The sequence below is a fragment of the Bos grunniens genome, chromosome 28 (assembly GCF_055505025.1).
Source record: "Bos grunniens cultivar Pamir isolate PY7600 chromosome 28, Bosgru_T2T1.0, whole genome shotgun sequence".
Lineage (NCBI taxonomy): Eukaryota > Metazoa > Chordata > Mammalia > Artiodactyla > Bovidae > Bos > Bos grunniens.
This window is the reverse complement of record NC_141192.1, coordinates 16,452,562-16,473,751: the sequence shown is the minus strand read 5'-3', so window position 1 is coordinate 16,473,751 and position 21,190 is coordinate 16,452,562. Positions and strand designations below refer to the sequence as shown.

The window sequence follows — 21,190 nt, the reverse complement described above, 5'->3', positions numbered from 1 at the left end:
CGGGCCCCAATTACTGAGTCCCTGTGCTGCGACTACTGAAGCCAATGCCCCTACAGCCTGTGTTCTGCAACAAGAGAAACACTGCAATAAGCTCGTGCACCACAACGAACAGTAGCTCCTGGGAGCCACAACGAGAGAACGCCTGTGCACAGCAATGAAGACCCAGCAGAACCAAAAATAAATAAATAAATCTCAAACAAAAAAGACCTCTCTACCCAGATCTCTACCTGTCTCAGTCTCAATGTGGTTCAAAAGAAAATCTCTCTTCCCTCTAAAACATTCCTTCACTGCTCCCCATTCCAGCAGAAATACCACCATTTCTTTTAACAGTCCTGAAACTTTGACGTTACCTTTGACGGACCCTCTTTTAATCCCTGAATCCAATGGGAACATCCTTTGTCATACTTATCAGGGCTAATGTCTAATCCGAGCCTGGCACTCATGGGCAGAGCTGGACCAATGGTCCATAGGCAGCACCTATCCCAGCCGGTTGGCCTGTGCTCCTCTGGTTAGTTTGAATGTTAACTCTTTACATTTCTCATCATCTTCACTTCACCCTATACCCAGACTATAATAAGCCCTAGTTGATACTTCTGTGTCTAGCTCCTACTGTCAACTTAAAAATGCACAATGTGAGAGTTGTGAATTAAGTTTTATTTGGGCAAAAATGAGGACTATAGCCCAGGAGACAGCACCTCAGATAACTCTGAGAAACTGCTCCAAAGAAGTAGAGGGCAAGGTCAGTATATGTGTGATTTTGGTAAAAGGGAAGTACATGCAATCAAACACATTTTTTTTTTTTTTTCCCAGAAGGTTTCTGCTAGTCATGAGGAACACCGGTCACCATGAAGGATTTTAGTGGTTTTCTAGATATGGGAAGGTATAAGAATGAATTGGGCTCATAAAATTGGCTCCTGATTATATCTAACTATCTGAAGACCTGTTCTGCCAGTTTTTACCAGAGCACAGAGTGCCTCATTTCAGCTCTCCATCCTGAACTCCTTTCAGGGGGTGTTGAAATTAGTACCTGCAGCAACATATGATTTAATTCTTGTAGAGGCAGATGGTAAGTACCAATGGCAAGTGCCAATTTGTGGTTGACACTACCATCCTCTATTTACCCTTACACACTCAGCCAAGTCTTTCAAAAACATCACTCTTAACCTTCCCTGCTCAGTGGCCTATGGTGTTTCCTGTGGTCTAACACACAAACCTCCAATTTCTCTGCCCAACGAGACCAGTCCAGCTGTGTTTTCTGTATCCCTTTACCATATATTTCATGTTTCAGTTGAGCAGAGAACATCAATATGTATAATAGAACCTATAAAAATATATATATTTTTTGTTTTTAAGTTACAGAAGTAATACACTCCCATTTTAAAGAAACATGTATACAAGTTAAAAAAAAATAATGGTGTGTCTCCCCATCCTGCCCTTGCCTCCAGTTCCATTTTCTAAAGGCAATCACTGACTTGGGTCCAATCTTCCTACATCCTGTAGCTTTCTCCAATAAGTTTCTTCCCCAGAAGCTTCTTGGACTGAACCATCCCTTGTAGGGTCCATATACCATTCAGTGCTTAGCTGATCCCAGCTGTGTCCACTCTCCTTTTAAATTAATTAACCTTGAAACTTCTTGAGGTTGAATGAGATCTGCATCTCCTCTTATACCTCTTATGTGCCCCTAGCACTGAGCCTCTGATAGGTGTTTAATAAACACTTTGTGAAGACAGATTCTAGCTTCTTCTCCAGAAAGACACATGCAAAATCTCTAAATAAACTGACCACCTTTTCCTAGGGATTCCCAGGTGGCTCAGTGGTAAAGAATCTACCTGCCAATGCAGGGGACACAGGTTCAATCTCTGGGTCAGGCAGATCTGGAGTAGGAAATGGCAACTCGCTCTAGTTTTCTTGCCAGGATAACCTATGGACAGAGGAGCCTGGCAGCTATAGTCCATGGGGTCACAGAGAGTTGGACACGACTGAGCAACTAAGTCCACATACATACAGCTTTTCCTAATCTGGCTCCACCACCTAGTGCACAACCCTGAAACTGAGGGGCTGCCATCAACCCCAGCTCTATGTCAGCAGGCATGTGTGGAGCCCAAGCTCCCCTCCTTAGGGCAGAAGTACACGGAAGCAGGCATGCAGATGAGAGAGAAAGGAAGGGATGGGGGCAGGGAAAGGGGCACAGGTCTATCTCAGTGGGGAACATAAGATCCCAGGGAAAAGTCTAATTAAAACTTTTGTCTTAATTTAAAGATTTGCATGATAATGGTTTGAAATTCTCTGCGATATAAGTTGGTAGGTTTCAAGATAGCATGAACTCCTATCTATCTCCCCAGCCCAGGGCGCTTTCTGCCCCCAAAGCATCTAAGAACACCTTGAGCTTTGTGTGGACCCCTCTACCTTGGCCAAGTAGCCATTCCCACTGAGACTTCCTGTTTATGGGGCCTGGTCCCTCCTCTTGCCTTGATTCCCCAGAAAAGTTTCCTCAGCAAATGAAGATGAGCTGTGATAACCAAGTCCCTTGCCTGTTTCTAAGGCACCTATGCCTCAAGACAGTTCAAGACGCTTTCCCTCAACAGTATCTGAGCTGGGTTCTGGAAGTGCTTTGGAGATCAGAAAAAAGAGAAAAAAGATAGTAGCTTCAGGTGCCAAGCCTTGTGCCCTGAGTCAACCAGGCAAACTTTGCTTTCCTTTGATTAAATGGATTTGTGCTTTAAAAAGAAAATAAGATTAACCAATAACCTAAAAAACCCAGAGAGTCAAGCCCGGGAGATAAAACCTGTGTCTGGAAGTCAAGTTCAGGATTCAGTTCTAGCGAACTATAGTTTGAATCACCTCCTGAGTCTTTCCAATCAAGCTAGGGTCAGGTGAAGCACGTATCCCTCTGCCCTCCCAGGCCAGTGGAACCTGCTGTTCTGAGCACAGAGGTTTCTGGCTTAAAGCAAAAAGCAAGGATAGGGAGGTTCTTGGGGAAAGGGGAGACAAAGTGCCAAGGAGTCCCAGGAGTGACTTTTCAGGGAGAAGGGCCACACTTGGGCTGCAGGAGTGGAGACACCTACCTTGACACCGCCGTCCGACTTCTTGTTCAATAGGCTTTTGGCAGCTGTGAAAACAAAGAGAAAAATCAAGTCTCCTGCATTGTACCCGCTCCTCAACCTGAAGTCTGGCAGCTGGATCCACAAGAGACTGATATGTTTGACACAGGGGCCAGGAGTCTCCTGAAACCCCTAAATGAGGCCCTTCCTGAGGCCCCAAAGCAAGAAGGGCATCTCAGGCAGCGTCAGACCCACAGGGTGGCACCCCAGGATAACTCAGCAGAAACAAGGACAGTCCGGGCTTAGGAGAAAACCACAATCAACACTGGGGCTGCCTGGGCGATTGGGAACTCTGCCTTCAACAGCTTCCACCTAGGCCTGGAAGCAGAATGCCAGGGTGAAAGGCGAGGGCTCCACCCCCAGATGCCATGGAAATTCTCAGGATGGCCAAGCTGCAAGGATGCAAGACATCTCCTGAGTGTTCTCAAGAAACAAGAGTGTCACAGTTCACGAAGGAGACCAGACGTGAGGACAGACAGACACACACACAGAGACCAGGACCACCTACAGGAGGGTTTTGCCGGGGGGCTGAAGCCTTGACTGGGCAGGTCCTCAATGCCACCCTTTCCTCAGAGTCTAGTCTCTGGACCCACTGAGCAGAAAGGACTGGGCAGACAGACTGTAGCCAGGGACAGGCTGATGCTGATGAGCTCCACTAGGAAGGATGGTGATGTCTGTTGGCCACAAAGGCCTCAGGAAGGTGGCAGGCAGTGGATGGAGATTCCAGGGAGACGGAATCAGTCCAACTGTCTGATCCACCTTGACTCTGATGGGCTTGCATCTTGGGTCTACTGCTTACTAGCCGTGTGAGTTACTTAATCTCTCTGAACCTCAGTTTCTTTATCTATAAAATGGGATCGTGGCATGAAAAGCACTTAGCAGAGTGCCTGGCACACAGCAAGCACTCAGCAAGTGTTAACAACGGTCACCACTGTTGCCATTCCTCCCTTCAGGTGGCCATTCCTACCCAAGCTGGGTCTCCAGTGAGAATCGCAACAACTCTGACCTCCAAAAACAGACTTCGGTCCTATCTCCAGTTAATGCTGGGGTGATCTGAAAAAAAATTTTTTTTATGCTCTTACTACTATGCCTGACCAGCCACTGTGTTAAGTGCTTTACATACATCAAAGTTCTCAACTCTGATAGTCCATTAGAATCACTTGGGAATTTGGAAAAAAAAAAAAAAAGCTTATGCCTATCCCATGCCCTAGGGATCTGATTTTATTTATCTGGGGTGGGGTCTCAGCCACAGGAATATTTTTTGGACAAGTCTTCTCCTACAGGCAGCGTTGAGAGCCTTAGTCAAAAATGATTTTAATTGTTATGTTATTAGCTCCATTGGAGAGATGAGGAAACTAAGACTGGGAGAGCTGCTGTGACTTGCTCAGGGTGAGGCAGGGCTAGGATCCAAACCCAGGGACGGCTGTCTGCAACAGCTTCTGCACTCTATTGCCTTCCAGACCCAGAGGCTTGCAAGGCCAGACCTCACAATTTTGAGGGGCGTGGCTTCCCCCGCGGCGGGGCGGGGCCTACCAGTGCGGCTGAAGCCTAGTCCTGGCCCCCAGCGCAGGTCCCGGCCAGGCCAGGGTTGTGAGGCCGCAGCCCTCACAGGTAGGCCAGGCTGTCAGGCGGGCGGCGCGTTGGGAGGAAAGCCTCCTGCTGCCCAGCTCCACGTCCCCAGGCTATTGCCTCCTGAGAGTTGGCAAGCGCCCAGCATGCACGGCTGGTTAGGGGGCTCCGTAACACCGAGGCGCTCGCAGATGCCAAGTTAGGTGGTCCATCCGGCATGCCCATCTCAGCCCGCAAGCATGGGACTCGCCTCCCTGGTGAGCGGGCCTGGCATGCTGGCCCTCCTGGTGGGGTGGCAGGGAGCCGAGGCAGGCGGTCGGGGAGGACTCATGCCACGTACCTTGCCCGGCCAGGCCGGCGGCGCTCGCGGCAGGCGAGGCGGGGGCGGAGCTCTGCCTGCCAACTGAGGGGATACAGTCTCTCAGTGCACAGAGCTGCCGCAAAGCCACGGAGGCCAGTCAGCAGCGAGCATGCCCCAGCGCGAGGCGCAGGAACCCGCTGCCGCCGCGCACAGCAGGATCCGGGCGGCGTGGCCAAGCCGGCCGAGCTGGGGGAGCGGAGGCGCCAGGGGCAGGCTGGTGAGCAGGTGCAGCCAGCCCTGCAGCAGTCTGGGGACCTGAGAGGGCCAGGCTCGGACAGTTGGTGGGGAAATCCCGGGGCTCCGCCTATCCCGCGACCACCTCAGGTGGAAGGTCTGCAGGCCCAAACCTGACTTGGAGAGGGGTGGCCGTCCTTTCCGAGGCAGCCCAGCCCTAGCTTAAGGCTGTGAGGAGTCGGAATCTCATCTGCAGACCTGCCTCCGGAGGGGACCTAAAAGGACATTTTCAGATGGCAGCCCTTTCCTTCGCCCACATTCCAAATGGTAGAGAGACAGGCACCTGGGGCCCAGGGAGGGTCTGTGGACCTAGTTCACCATACTCCACAGCCCCCAGCTTCTCAGAGACACAGGTCACTTTCCCTCTTCAAGGCAGGTGGCCAGGAAAGGCTGTATTTCACAGTGTTCCAAAGGTGGAGATGCCCAAAAAATGAGCACCCAGAAAGAAAATCAAGGCTGCTAAAGCAAAACATTCTAGAAGCCCCGATTTCACCATTAACCAACCTGCTCAAATCCAGGGAAAAGCTGAACTTTTCTACTTGGGATCAACTCAGAAGACAGCCTCACTTGTTCCTGAAGAAGCACACCAAGTGCCCTTTCTTCTTGATTATACCTGTATGCACCTCTTTCTAGAGAAGCTTCTGGAGACAGGCTCTGTCTTCACCAGTTCCAGAGTCAGGGCAGAAGAGGTTATCCTGGAATGCTTGCAACATTTTGTGTGTGTGTGTCTCTTAAGCCAGGGCAAAGTGAGTGTGAAGGCCAGACAGAGTCTGAGCAGCAAGGACAGGAGGCTCTTTAGGGACCAGGGAAGGTGCTGTGTCCTAACAGAGACCGAGCTCCTGAAACTAGGGCACCAATTTCCTGAAATGGACAGAAGAAGCTGACGCGGAGGCTGTCTCATGGCTGGGCACATGCTATCGATTTCCTAGCAGCCTGTTTCACGTCTCTTCTACTCAGAGAGAGAACAGATCACCCCATTCTAGGGTGGGCACAGAACTGCCCTTGAGCATCCTCTCGAAGGGCTTTCTTAAACCCAGAACATAGAAGCTGTAAGCAGAAGTAGCTGACCAGAGGCCCGACGCGGGACAACAGCGCCACCTCTGCTGGAAGTAGCTCACTGCGCCCTCCTATCCCCATCTGCAAGGTGAAGCCAAAACACAGCCTTTCCTTCTGGGGTGCCCACAACGCAAGACTGAGCCCCAGCCAGGGTCACAGGTCCCTCTGAGGAGGACAGTCTCCCACCTCACTGTCTATTCCTGACCTTCCGGGGCCCTGTGGCTCGCAGTCTAGAGTTCATGAAACCCCAGAGGCAAGGCTGGAGGCTACCAGGAACTACTAGAGCCAGGCCTATGGACTCAAGTTCAAGGGAGCTATCTCTGCCCAGGGAGCATCCAGCTGAACCTGAACCTCCTGCACACCCCCTCCCTCCACACCATGGCTGTGCCGAGGGAAAGCAAGGGCAGGAGTCTGGTTAGGAGAAAGCAGGGGAAGTCTGTCAAGCCAGTGGGGCTGGGAGGGAGGGGAAGGGAGGACAAGGGGAAAAGGCAAGTTGGGAAGAGACCTTTCTGTCTTTTAAGTCCTGTCATTACTCTTTTCCTCACAGAAAAGCCATGATGCTTCCCAACGGAAGGCCAACAATGATGAGGGCGGGGGTGGGGGGGCAGTTCGGGAAGGTGGAGTGTCTTGCATCTTAAAAAGAAACGTCAAGTGTGATTTACAAATTATTGGTCCCAAGACTCCCAATTCCGCACACAAATTTAAGCAAGTTCCTTTCCCTCCATCCTGCTGGCCTGTTTCTTCATTTTTACAGTTGGTATCACAGAGAATATTTTAAGCATAGTCGCTGTAAATGGTTTAAACATCTGGAATGATTTCTATTAGTCATCGCTGCTTGGACACAACGACGAAGAGATCGTCCCCGTCGGCCAATTAATGGGGGTAACTGGGAAGATTCACTCTATCTCATCTCTTTTCCCAAGAACATCTTCCAGTGCCCCTGAGACTGTCTAAAATCTTAAAGTGCTGAGAGTCTTCAGAGAATTAAGAACCCCCAAGGACAACATAAATGGAAGACTGGGCAGGCTACTCTTTGCGAGGTTCTAGGAAATGCCGATCAGAAACCTGAAGTCAAGTAAAGCCCCCCAGAATTTCAGGTTACAAGACTCAGCCGTAGCAGGGCCTCCAAACAGCATCCTCACCATCCTGGTCAAGGTGCTGCCTGAGATACCCAGCATCGGGATGGCATGATACCTGGCAACGGCCCATCCTGACCCACTCACCTCAGAGAATGAAAGTGCACAGCTGAACACATACCTGAAAAGTTCCTGGAGACAAGCATGGTTGTGAGGATGGCACCCTGGAAAAAGAAGAGGGTCCTGTGAATTCCATCAGGCTCTCCAGAAGCGCGCTCTGTTCTCAGGCAGAGTGCAACAGCTGGCGAGGGGCCCTCCTTGGGTACCATGTTCATAGCTCAGCTCCAGCCATGAGAGATTGTCCCAGTCGGCCGATTAATGGGGGTGATGACTAAGAAGATCCACTCTCTCTCTCCTGTTGTGATGGGGCAGGGGGCGCACTGCCAAAAGATACGATTTCAGGACGCTGGCAGCCTGGCCCAGGAGGCACAACTCACCTTCAGTTTTCTCCGGGCATTGAACTTGCGTAGGCACTCCACTGTCTCTTGACGATGCATCATAGATGCCACCGTGGACCGTTGCTGGAAGCCAAACAGACAGGCCTGTGAGCCCCCAGGCACATCCTCTGCCCCTCACCACAGTCCCAGCACTGGTGGCCTTGTGCTCAGCCACCCCAGTTGTTCCAAAGATAAGATGAGGTCATAGATGTGAAAATGCTTTTACAATAAAAGCTCTACCCAAAACTCAAGGTTATGTAAGGACAATAATTTGAACATGAAAACACCGCTGGTAATTGATGCTGGATGAGGGTGCCCGAGAGAGCGTTCCGATCTTCCTTAGGGGATGGAGGCAATGGAAAGTGCGAGTATTTTGTGTGTTGTGATCCTCGAGCAGTTATTCCTTCACCTACTATTTATCGAGCACCTAAAGCACTCCAGGTTCTGGGCAGTGAGAAAACAGGAAGGGGTCTTGCTCTCTACAGAGAGCATTCATTCTTTCCAAAAGCTCCTCTCAGCAGGCCCCTGCTGCTACTGCTGCTGCTGCTAAGTCGCTTCAGTCGTGTCCGACTCTGTGCGACCCCATAGACGGCAGCCCACCAGGCTCCCCCATCCCTGGGATTCTTCAGGCAAGAACACTGGAGTGGGTTGCCATTTCCTTCTCCAATGCATGAAAGTGAAAAGTGAAAGTGAAGTCGCTCAGTCGTGTCCGACTCTTAGCGACCCCATGGACTGCAGCCCACCAGGCTCCTCCGTCCATGGGATTTTCCAGGCAAGAGTACTGGAGTGGGGTGCCATTGCCTTCTCCAGCAGCCCCCTACAAGGTCCTAAATGAAGTTGTGATCTGAGACACTGAGGCTCTTTACCATGAAGCATCAATTCTCTTCACCATTTTGGATGGGAAGTTTTCTTCAATGTATTACTGCTAACTTTTAAACAGAGTCCCTTGGACATGATTTACATTTCCCTGATGACTCAGGGTCAGCAATACAAGCATCAATTATTACATAATACCCTAATACAGAGCTGTCCTCTGGGGCTACTGAGATATACAGGATGATAGGGAGTAGGGCCCACAAACGTGCCCCCAGAACATACTATTCCCACAATTCTTGAGTACCCGTTTTAAGTGGCTTATCCCTTTACTCTGCTCTTGTTATATCTTGGCTGCTGCTGCTGCTAAGTCACTTCATTCGTGTCCGACTCTGTGTGACCCCATAGATGGCAGATATCTTGGCTAGTCTGCTAGAAAAATTAAACCTACAAAATGTAGCCTGGTGCCCACACCCCCATGGGACCACCCTGCCATCCCTGCCCTCATCCCTGGCTTCTGCCTTTCCTGGATCCCGAAGCAACTCTCCCTTCTGTCTACCTTCTGGAGTTGGGGTGTGTATGTATGTGTATCATATTTCATTTCCTCCTCCAAAGTGTAAACTTCTAAACCAAGAGAAATGAGAGATGATCAAGCAAGAACTTCTTCAGTTCCAGCCTTCCCCCCACAAGCTGATTTTCACCCCCCTGCAACCTAATCTCAGGTCTCAGAAGCATCACCCCTCATGTGCTGGCCCCCTGCCCTGGGCTCCAGAGCCCCTCTCTTGTGCTTTCCAAACACTGGTTCTTCAGTTAGCCTTTCTCTCTCTCTCTCTCTCTCTATATATATATATATATATATATATATATATATATTTTGTTTTTTACACTGGAGAAGGAAATGGCAACCCACTCCAGTACTCTTGCCTGGAAAATCCCATGGACGGAGAAGCCTGATAGGCCACAGTCCATGGGGTCGCAGAGTCAGACATGACTGAGCAACTTCACTTTCTAAAACAAGTCAAATTATCTTCCAGATTAGTAAATAGGACACCTTCTACAGGTCTCATTGAGCCAAAATTTAGCCAATATTTTTAACCCTTTATTCTGGATAATATTCTCTGCAGTCAACACAATATAATCAATTGCAAGATTTTAAAAATTTCCCTGACTCATCCATCTTCTCTAAGCAGTATCATCAGTCTCTCTGCCTCCACTGCCTCTTTCAGTGAAATAATGAAACAATGCTTTTAACTGGTCACAGTCAACAGGCTCTCTTCCATCTTTATCATGGACTTTCTGAAGCATCTGATTACAGACCCTCCCTTCCTGAGACCTCCTGTTTCTTAGGATCTCCTGATCTTCCTTCTCCCATGGACATTCTCATTCGCAGCCCCCTTTGCTGGCTCCTCTCTGGGCCACTAAATGCTGGTGGCCATATCTTCTCTTACAACAACGCACAGTAAGGATTCAATTAGCAGAGAACCAATCCCATCTATTTCTATAGCCCCAACACCATCCATACACAAATGACCACAACCTGTATTTCTGATTTTTAACTTCTTCTCTATACTCCTAACTCCCCACGAGATGTCTCCAGCTGGAGGCCCTCATACTTAACATGTATGAAACTAAAATCATCATCTCTTCTCATAAAAGTGTTCCTCTTCTAGGTTTCCTCTGGGTGAGTGAATGGTACAACCCTCCAACTCAGTTACCAACTCAAAACCTGGCAATTCGCATAGATCCCTCTCTAAAAGACCTTCACTTTCCAAATCCAGAAAGTGGATTTGGATTTCCAAATCCAAAAGGTCACAGAGTCCTTTTTATCTCCTCTCTCAAATATCTCTCAAATGTATCCAGTCCTTGCCACCCCACCTATCCTATCATTACCCTTAGCTGAAACCTTGTCTGGCCTTGCTTAGACAACCACAACAGCTTCTTTAGCTCTCTCTGCCCCTGCCTCTTCAATTCCATTTTCTACACAGCTTCCAAAGTGATCTTTCTTAATTGCGTATTTCATTCCCTCTTTGAAACTCTTAAATGGTTCCCTATGCTTTCAGAATAACACCTAAACTCCTTAGGCAGAAACTTGTATGTCACTGGAATCATTTTTGGCTTCGTTCTCTTATATTCCTGTAGTCCTACCTTCATCTACCACCAAACTACTTAACGTTCCTTAATCTCGCCATAATTCCCCATGGCCTCTCACCTTAGCTCGTGCTAACCTCAGTCTGCAGGTTATCATGCTGGGGAACTTCCAGTAATCTGCGAGAACCAGGACAGAGCTCACCTCCTCCAGGCCTTCAGCAATCCCACTGCCCACCAGCGATGGCAGGGGCTCCTATACATTCGTTAGGTGCCTGTCTCCCCAGATCATCTCTGAGATCTGTGGGGGAAGGCACCAGGCCTTATTCATCTTTGTATCTCCAGCACACACGGACCAGCACCAAAGAGGCATTCAGTAAACATGGAAAAGAACAAATAAATACATGCATCATGGTTGTCAGGAGGCCTGACTATAGCAGACCCTGTTTGAAAAAAGATATTGCAGCCAGATAGAAGTTTACACAAAAACAGAGCATGATGACAACCCCATCGATAGCCTGGGGGCTCTCCTAGGATGAGCTTTGTGACTGAACTTCAGGAGCTCTTTTTCATTGCTCACAGGCCCCTTTTGTTTATTTGTTGGGTCTCATCACCTTCTCATTAGAGTTGTCTGATTTGGGATCTGGATATGCATTCTAGGCATGGCAATTTACTTTTGAGTTCTGCTGGCTGCTTTCTGTCATCAACTAGAGCCTGCAAGGGTCAACCTAAGCCCTCATTCAATGGCAAAACTAAGTCATACCTGCCAAATGAGTGGGGGAAGGTCAGAGAGAAGCCAGTTAGTCCCATTCACTCCCCTGGCTTCTCTTGGTGACATATGCTGCCCCTGGGCCCCACCCAGTCCCCTGTCCCCTCTGCAGCGTCTTAGCTCAAGGCCCCAGATGATTATTCTCTAGTCACAAGAAGGAGGGTAAAGACAGTGTTACGAGCACATTGAGAGCAGATATCCTGGATCACCTTGACCTCAGGAGAAGACACTTACGCAGACCCATGGGTGCTTGAGAGCCTGGTCAGCTGTGATACGCTTTGCGGGGTTTATGGTCAGCATCTGGTTGATCAAGTTCTTGGCTTCTGGAGTCACTGTGTCCCACTCTGGTGATGGGAACTAAGAAATGGGAACAGGAGAAGGAGGAATATGAAATCTGTGTACCTTATACCCCTTGTAACCAGGGTTACAAGGTTAACCCTGGTTAACTATCGAAAGCTGCCTAGCATGAAGTGGGCTAAGCACTGGGTATCCCAGGGCCTGAGTCAGCTTAAAGATTGAAGAAAAACAGAACAATCATGGTTAGAATGCCAGAATATCATACCAGGGGACCCTGATGTCTTCTGGTTCAACTCTATCTCCCTATGAGGAGGAACCCACTGCTCAACACTGTGCCCAAGGCCCCACCGCAGTGGGAGGAGCTGCCACACTTCTTATCTCTGTGTCACTCGGCACACTACACAGCCACGCCATTCTTTGCAAATAACAGAACAAAGGACTTTAGTGGACTCCATGATTTTACCGCCACCAACAATGGCTGTGCAAAAAAGTTGCTCCCTGGGACAGGTGGTGACAAGAATTGAGGCCTATATGGTTCTCAAAATCCCTGACACTCCCCACACCCTGCAACACACTCAGCACACCCCCTTCCCCTGGACAGAGGGGCAGGAACAAACTGGTCCTTACATCATAGGCTCCAGCCTTGATCTGCTGATATAGCTTGTGCTGATCCTCATCCCAGAAAGGAGGGTAGCCCACCAGGAGGATATACAGGATGACCCCTACAAGACAGAATACAGGTCACTGGGGTCAGTCACCTGCTTTGCTAAAGAACCAAGAAAAGCCACATGGGGTTCTGAGCCACCCAGAAAGTCAAGGACCATCCCAGAGAGAGAGGTGGATGGCAGCTGACAATGCTGTGCCACTGTGCTTTACGCCCCACATCACCACGCCACGTCTACGACTTCTTCAGGCACAACCCACCCACTAAGGCATGGGTAAATCCCTCTTTGAGAAGGAGACATCATCATCTAGGAAGCTGGGGAGGAGATTGTGAAAGGAACAGCCATCCCGGGGGACACCAGAGCAAATGCTGTGACTTCACATATACCAGATGCCTGTGGGACCCACAGGGAATAGCAATGCCTCTTTCTTGTCATCACTGGAAGTTGAACGCCCTTAACACCAAAAAGCTGAGTGTGTGGAATGGGCTTACCGCAGGCCCAGATATCCACAGGTTTTCCATAGGGATCTTTCCTCAAGACCTCAGGGGACAAGTAACCTGGGGTGCCAGCAAAACCTGTAGCGGAAGAGAGAGCGGAGGCACACTGAACCCACTTTCTCTCTCATTAAATCCACATCAGCAGTTTTTCCCAAGTCCCTTCTTACTCCTGTTGATTTGGCTACATAAGCTCTCAGCACTTGGGCAGCAAGAGACGACGGGCTGGGCTTCTTGCAGTGCCCGGAATCTAAACCAGAGGGCAAATACGTGTGCCTTAAAGGAACTTCCATTGTCCCCAGAGGCAGCAAGAACGCAGTGCTGACAGCAGCTAGTCTCACTGTACTGAGTCACGGAGGGCCAGGGGGAGCTCTGTGCCCGCCCTTCCTCCAGTCTCTGAGGAGGCCAGGACCATTAAGGGTCTGGCCTGCAGTTCTGAAAGAGGAAGGCAGATCAGGAAGAGGAGGAAGGGCGGGAGCTGCATTCCAGGAAGACAGGGTCACTCTTACCAAACCAAGCCTGTTGCTCTCCCTGTACTTCGATGGCTAGGCCAAAATCAGCCAGCTTGACAGCAGCACCCTTGCATTTACTCGCCAGCAGCAGGTTCTCAGGCTGTATAAGGAAGACAGAGAGCCTCGTGAGGCACCAATCCCTCAGCCCAGAGGGAGCCTAGCTTGGGACCATGCAGTGCTATCACCTGGCACCAGGTGGCGCCAGTGGTTCACAAACAAGAAGCAAAGGGGACCCGGGAGGTAGGTACCTTCAGGTCCCGGTGGACGATGTCGTGCTGGTGGATGTGGTTAACACTCTCCAGAATCTGATGTATACAGTGGCTGCAAAAGCACAAAAAGAAAGGTCAGTGCAGGGTAAAACCATCCACAACCACATGCTGTAGACTAAAGCACTTAACTCTGGGTAACGGATTCACACAGCATCACTGAAAGAGGAGCTAAAACCTTGGACTTTGGACATCATCTGTTCAACCTACTTTACAAAAGAGAAAACTGAGGCCCAAGCAGACTAAGTGGTTTGTCCAGGGTCTTCCACTAGATAATAGCAGAGGATAGACTAGAACAGGGTCCACCAAGCCTCCTTAGATTGTGAAGGCTCAACATATCCAATTTGTTTCCAAGGAAGAATACCTCAGACTCCTGAGAAAGAGACACCCACCATCCAACCCTTTCCTCCTTCCTCTTAACCCCTATAGTAACTGTGTTCTTGGAGAAGAGGCTTGTGGTGGCAACTCAGGAAGGATAGTCCAGCCAAGCCTAAGTTGTTTTGGGGGTAGGTAAACATTTATCAAGCACCTATAAGCACTGGGCTGGGTATTGCACCAGCTGTATAGGGGACCCAGTGCCTGCCCTGAAGTTTATCATCTAGTAGGGGAGAGAAATGAGTACACAGGCATCATCGAGAAATAAGACACTTAAGAGAGTTTCAAAGAGGCACCCCAAAGAGCACTTCTCATCATGCTTTTGCACAGAAAAAGACAAACCAGCCTAGAGTCACATTCGGCAGCTGATTCTCAAATTCTAGAAGGCCGTCCACTTTCCAAACCATCCTCCACACCTGTGGTCAACTCCCGGTGGAGTGCACCAGCAGTCCAGAGCACTGGAGAAAACCAGAGGCTGATTTCGGCCCCCCAGGGGACATCTGGCAACGCCTGGAGACACTGCTGGTAGTCACCACTGAGAGGGAGGGTGCTATTGGCATCGAGCAGATAGACGCCAGGGATGCTTCTAAACCTACAATGCACAAGAGGGGCCCTCACGACCAAAAATGATCCGGCCCGAACGTCAGTAACCTGGACTGACAGTATTCCTTCCTCTGAAATCTGAGGCTGGGGCTTCCACAAGAGCCAAAGTGTCTCGCTGGGTTCCTGGAGGCTGAGGCTCAGGCCTCCCCATAAGGACATGGTCCAAGAGTAGGCCGAAGAGACTTTAAGACTGAGCTGAAGAGGCGAGTCTCCACAGAAATATATAATTAGAACAGAGCCAAGCTAGCAGGGAGAGCCTTCTGGCCAAAAATGGCAAAAGTGCGAAGTGTCCCAGCAGAGCCAGGCCAAGCACACTGGTACAGTCACCGCCCCAGCTCCCCCTCCTCCCCGCAGGCTCCCTGAGCTATCGCCGCCTCCTCCTCCCGCCCCAGAGCCTGGTCCTCCCCTGCTGGCACTGGAATTCATCTCCCACTTGAGAATTTTTCCTGAGGCTGAAGCATCTGAAGCTGATCAGCAAACGTTGGCCTCTAAGGGTTGAGAAATCTGTGAGGAAGCTGTGTGTCCCCTTCCACGCCCCCAGAGGCAGCCAGAGCTGCCACATATGCCTGAGGAGGCTGCAAGCAGGACACTCAAAATCAGGTTGTCAGGACATCACCCTCAGAAAAAATCTGGGGTGGGGGAGGAGCCGGGGCAGGAAAGGCAGACCAAACAAGTGCCCAGGAGCTGTGGTGTGGGAGGAATTCTGCTGCGTCATGTGGAGAAGCTGCCAGGGTTTCTTAGAGGGCTGGGGGCTGAGGGGTGTGGCCGAGGAAAGGTCCTCCAACCTGAAAAGCTCGTCCTGGTGGTCAAGACATAAGGTGATGGTGGCTGAAATCTCCCAGGAAGTTCCCTGGTTGGATTATTAACCCAGACGTTTACACTCCTTTAGGACACAAACCATGTTTTCCCCATCTCTGGATCATTCCCAGGATGCCTTGTATGCAGTAGAGTTTGTCAGAAGAAGAAAGTGGAGATAGGGAGGGCCCTTGGGCCCTCATGAGTATACAGTGGTGCAAAGGAAAGGTATTTCTGGTGTGACAGGGTGAAAGAGATTTGTAAGAGCTTTGCAGAAAACTGATCTGGGAGTGCTGAATTATTAACTTCTAAGCATGCCCATGGAATGTAGCCTGAGTCCAACCCTACAGAATCTTTGTCCAGGTAAGAGCTCTTCTGACCGCTCCCAAAGACGGTTCCAACAGGCACAATGCCCTGCCCCCTAAGATGGTTAAGAGGCACACTTACACCTTAGGGCCCTCGTCTCACCTGGCATCGGCTTCACTGTAGTATTCCCTGGCCACAATGTCTTCAAACAGCTCTCCGCCGGTAACACTGCAACCAACAAAGAGGGTCAGAGGAGGCAGCACCCAACAGGTAACCAACAGCCACACTGTACAACGGTTTTAGAGACATGGCAACTCTACATGTGCTTCGTCTGCAAGCTCAGAACACACCAATCCTTCAATGAAACGGAGCTTCTTCCTGGGACAGTGTGAGCCCTCCCCACCTCCTGTACATTTCTGTCTATAATTTGTAGATTACCTAATACTCTGGTAGAGATGAATGTACAGGCAGTTAAGAGAAAATAACTGACTTATTCAAACAGTCTTAGCTTTATTTGAGACCAATATGAATACTAAGATCCAGCTGCCCAAGAAGGACTGACCTACTACTGAAGCTGAAGAACAATGAGACCAAGGACACAGAGACCCAACCCTGAAAATACCAAAGAGGCATTTCCATTAGGTGAAGAACTACTTTTAAGACATTAAACCACAACCAGAGTGGAGGAGAGACCAATGGGAGCCCAGTTTACAACTAATAAAAGGTGCCTTCAATTTCCCAGAATTCTTAAGGTCAGGCAAAGAGCTACGTTGTGTATCTCCGCTAAGGACAACACACTGAGAAACAAGGGGAAAAAAAGCATCTGCACAAGGTGTGCTGCTGAACAGAAAATGCAAGAGCAATGCCACCCCAGGGTCAGAGCCCTGGAGAACCACTGAGTGAGGAAGGAGGCCCTCGGCAATCTGCTCATGACCAGAGGATGTTCAAAATCAAACCTCTCTCCACGGGCAAAGGAGAGGAACCCTTGGCAGAGGCTGAAGACCCAGTTTAGGGCTTTTTTCCCAAGCCTTCCTCTTGAGCCAGCTGAAGGGAAAGGCCCCCACACCCTCAGAAAGTGGCACTTACAGGTCAAACACGAGGTAGTGAAACCCTTCTTCAGAAATACTGTCATGGAGGCGTACTGCAAGAGAGGAGATGGGGACAGAGATTAACAGAGAGAAAACCTGGAAAGCCTACTCCTCTCCTCCTTGGCCACCCCAGCCCTGCCCCATCCTGTCAGCCCCACAGACTCTTTCCCAAGAAGGGGCAGATGCCCAGCATCCCTGGGGCCAAGATGCAGCCACAGAGCAGAGATGACCAGACCCCAGGTCCAGGGCTCGGGTCGCCATCTCAGACTGCCTCAGATGTAGGCGAGAGACAGAAGCTTTGTGGCTAAGAAGTGAGGCAAGACGGAGAAAAGCAGAAACCTTCTTCTGAGAGGCGCTGGTCTCAGCGAAGGTGGTCCTGGGATGTGACGTGTGAGGGTGATGTGTGAGGGTGCAGTGCAGAGCAAGAAGCACCTAGGGATGCAGACCGCAGAGGGACAGAGAAAGGCAAGATGGGAGACCCTGGAGTGAATGGGAGCAGAAGAACTGGGGGGAGGGGAAGAAGTGGGAAAGGCACAGCCCAGCAGGCAACACACAGATTCAGGCAACGACAATAACCATTTATTAAGTGCTGACTTCATGCCAGGCCTTGAGTTAGGGTCTTTGCATACATTACTTAAGCTACAAGTATGTATCGAGTGCTGTGTGTGGTAGATGGTAGGATTTAGGAACGACATGGTGTCTACTTCAAGGAGTTTATTATTCCTGATGACCACTCCGAGATACGTATTACTCCCATTCCACAGATGAGGACAATGGAGGCTCAAAGGCATAGAATTTCTTGCCGAAGGCCAAAGATCTGGTGGGCCCAGATGTAAACCCAGCTCTTTCTGACTCCAAAGACTGGTTTATACCACTGTTTCCTACAAGAAATGTGGAGGAGCCCACACACTGAGGCGACAAAGCAGTGGAGCCTGGAGAGAAACCGCTCACGAATGTGCCCACAAGATGGGTACGGGAGGCTACTGCATGGAGCTGCAGTAAAAGCGAAAGAAAAGGCTGGTGAGCAGAATCTCTTCCCACTCACAGCCTCCAGAGCTCCTGGGCAAGAGCCCAACCTGATGCTGCTGAGGTCTCCTCTTCAAGCTTCTGCCCACAAAGCCACCTCAGGGGGTTAAATGCCAACCGCCCCCCTCAGCATCATTCTAATGCAAACGCATGTCTGCTCTGATCAACCCTCCTGCTTGGTCCCTTCCCTCACCTGCACTCGCCTGATGGAGAGCCTGTGTCCCAAAGGGCTCCCTCTGTTTGACCTTCACACAGTTCCAGGAGCTCCTCACTTCAGGAATGGCCTGACACCAAACCGACCAGTGAAGCTCTTAGATACAAAGAAATCTCTTGTGTGTCAGGCCCCACCAGCTCGAATGATACCTTCCATTTCCAGTGTGAGGGCGTCTCCTCAGGACTGGGGCACTTCCCTACCTCCCCTTGCCCCACAGCAAGATGGGCTGAATGTAAAATCCAGGCCCTCAGCCATCACTGGAGCCCTGTGCTGTTCCTCACTTGACAAATGAGGATTCGGGCCTGCCAGGGCGAGAACCAGGGCCCAGCAATTGTTTATGCTTCATACTGCCGACCTTATTAGATCTGATCTGGTTACTCAACCTCAAAATTCCACCAGAACTCAGTACTTCTGAGATTTCCCAACGGAATCAAAGGCGGGTGGTACTCCTAAGATCCCTCCTCCTCAAATGATTCTCTCCTGTACTTGGGCGAACAAGTTCATACTTCTCTAGGCCTGTGGGTGACAGAATGAAGAAGCTACAGCCAGACCCCTGCCTCCCCCCTCCCCTCACTAACCCAGGCGCGCTCAGGCGAGCTCCCCCAAAGCCCTGTCACCCCCGATCCTGACTTGCGCTTCTTTGGTCGGAATGGGTGGCTCACTCCTGACTTGCGCTTCTCTGGCCGGAATGGGTGGCTCATGCTGAGCCCTGCTGCAGCTGCTGCTCCCTTGCTTCCAAAAGGACTTTCCATTTAATTAAAAATTTGCTATTAAAACGCATTAAAGTGTGTAATACAAATAATCCCCTGGAAATCAGCTGTCCCAGAAGCTAAAGACCAGCTTCATTAGGGAGGTGACTAACAGCAGCGGCAGGAGGCACTAACAGGGCAGCAGGCACGATGCTAACAGTGACTCCCAGGGGAGTCCTGGCACTGGCTATCTTCTCCAGGACCCCTGATCCCAGACCCACACACCCCACCCCCTGCCCCGAGCCCAGAAGGGCAAAAAGGGCAGGCACCCATGCCTCTGCCCAGACAGGGAGTCATCGGCACTTGCCCTTCCCCAGGAAGACCACACACAGAGTCCAGGTGTGAGGAGCCGGGGAGGAGAGTCAGCTGAGCAGAGCAGCGAGGGAAGACTAGTCCTCCCAGGCCGCCCAGCCCAGAGCTCCGCTTTGATGTGTGTCCCAGGGCCAGGCACGGCCAAGGCAAGGAGGGACAGGTGTGGAAGGCTCCACCACTGAGCAAGACTGCTATCTTTCTCTTTCCATTTGTAGAGAAAATGAACAGGGGGCTGAGAACAAGAGGAGAAACTTGATTGCACCACTCTAAGTGCCAACCTAGCAGATTCGCAATAATAAAGATCCAAATGATAATACCTAACACTTAGTTGAGCTGTTTCAATGTGCCAGGCATTATGCCAAGAGCTTTACACATGTTATTTGATTGAACCCTTGCATTAGCTCTGTGGGGTAGGTACTTCTATTAACGTCTGTGTAACAGGACAGGAAGCAGAGGCTCCAAAAGAAACCCACCCAAAGTTACACTGAGTGGCAGAGCTGAGACTTGAGGCCAAAGCAGGCCAATATTAAGATCCCTAATTTTGTAGAACTGCCCGGAGGGAGTCACTTTCTCCATCCTCCTGGGCAAAGGAGCTCTAACCTGTCCCTCTTAGCCCTGGCCATTCTGACTTGCTCAACGATGTCCCTGTGGCAGCCTCCCTGAAGCAGGCGTGGCTGCTCATGCCATGGACGCAGCTGTGAACAAGAGAGACCCAGCAGCCTCAGGGGGGACGGGCTTTAAAGAAGCACTTATACAAATACATAACCAAGCATTAGGGGCTGTTTGGGAGAAGTAAAGGATGTATGGGGGGAAAAAAATCCAATACCCAGGCCATTCCATAGTCATGAGAGGGTATGGAGGCCAAGAGAACCAGACCAACCCTGGACAGGAAGATGTGGGAAAAGAAGCATGAAGCATTTGCTGCATTACAGTCGTAAACCTAGTTATTGTTCTTTACAAACTGTGGAAGGAAGAACAGGCCAAAAACAACATACTCAGTGTCTTATACCTTCATGTACTGACAAAGCCACAACCCAAATCTTGTGGCTATTTCCAATTCTTTAAAAACCACCCGACAGTATGCCACATTTTAACTAACAAACTTTGGTCAAAAAAGCACTGACAAAGTATCACTGTTCATGCCCATGAAAATACAGGGCGGGGGAGGAGGTCGTGTCATCCCAGGGGGCTAGCAGGGGAGTAAAGGCTGCCCTCCAGGAAGGAGCAGGTGGGCAAGATCTCGGAGCTGCTCGCCTATGCTCCAACGTTTCCATCTCTTTCTTTGCAACTGTTATTGCTACACTTACTATTTATTAGCTGTGTGTGGCCTGGGCCCAACGTAAAAGGCAGCCAGGCTTGAATAACATGTGTCAACTGAGTTGGGGCTGGAGGGACTACTTCTGGGAGCTGGAATCTCCAGTTTCATTATGTCCATTTATTTCTTAGGACTCGTTCACTTGCTCAACCTTCTCAGAACTCCATTAGGAGGCATAGATGACAAAACGGAGGCACGGGTAAGTAAAATCATGGGCCAGGGGTCACAGCTGCCCAGCAAATCCCAGATTCAGACCCAGAGGACTGGATACCAAGGCCACAGACCTTTGCTTCTCCGCATGCTGAACCAGCAGCAGGAGCTTCACCTGGAGACGTGGGGCAGCTCAGGTCCACCCCAGAGCTACTGAATCAGAATCTGAATTTTAACACAATCCCTAGGTGATTCACAAGCACATGAAAGTTTGAGAAGTACTGCTCTAAACCACAATGCTAGGCTGTGATCGAAACTGCTGGGGCAGCTCAGCACGAAGGAAGACAGAGTCTATTCATTAGAGGAATTCAGAGCAGGGAGCAAGCAGATCACAGGTAGAAGACACTTCATTCAGACTCTAGACGGTCAGCACTACTGCCGTTTCTTCCTCTCAACTCTCAC

At 50.1% G+C, this 21,190-nt stretch overlaps 1 protein-coding gene across 50 annotated transcripts in view; it reads right to left on the bottom strand.

The window, feature by feature from the left end:
* The window catches only part of CAMK2G (calcium/calmodulin dependent protein kinase II gamma), a 55,380-nt gene that overhangs the window by 18,476 nt on the left and 15,714 nt on the right, over positions 1-21,190 (bottom strand). For 18 of the 50 annotated variants that reach the window (XR_015156800.1, XR_015156806.1, XR_015156804.1 and 15 more), the window contains exons 4-13: positions 16,961-17,015; positions 16,037-16,102; positions 13,778-13,850; positions 13,527-13,629; positions 13,015-13,098; positions 12,486-12,580; positions 11,796-11,918; positions 7,895-7,978; positions 7,579-7,621; positions 3,066-3,109 (exon numbers count right to left, since the gene is read on the bottom strand). Coding sequence is in view for 37 of the 50 variants with exons in the window: in XM_086381976.1 (XP_086238102.1) it covers positions 3,066-3,109; positions 7,579-7,621; positions 7,895-7,978; positions 11,796-11,918; positions 12,486-12,580; positions 13,015-13,098; positions 13,527-13,629; positions 13,778-13,850; positions 16,037-16,102; positions 16,961-17,015 (770 nt within the window). In the remaining 13 variants the exon portion in view is untranslated. Of the gene's footprint in view, positions 1-3,065; positions 3,110-5,010; positions 5,074-7,578; positions 7,622-7,894; positions 7,979-11,795; positions 11,919-12,485; positions 12,581-13,014; positions 13,099-13,526; positions 13,630-13,777; positions 13,851-16,036; positions 16,103-16,960; positions 17,016-21,190 lie in introns of all 50 variants that reach the window. The other 32 variants (XR_015156798.1, XR_015156802.1, XR_015156799.1 and 29 more) reach the window with 3 other exon arrangements.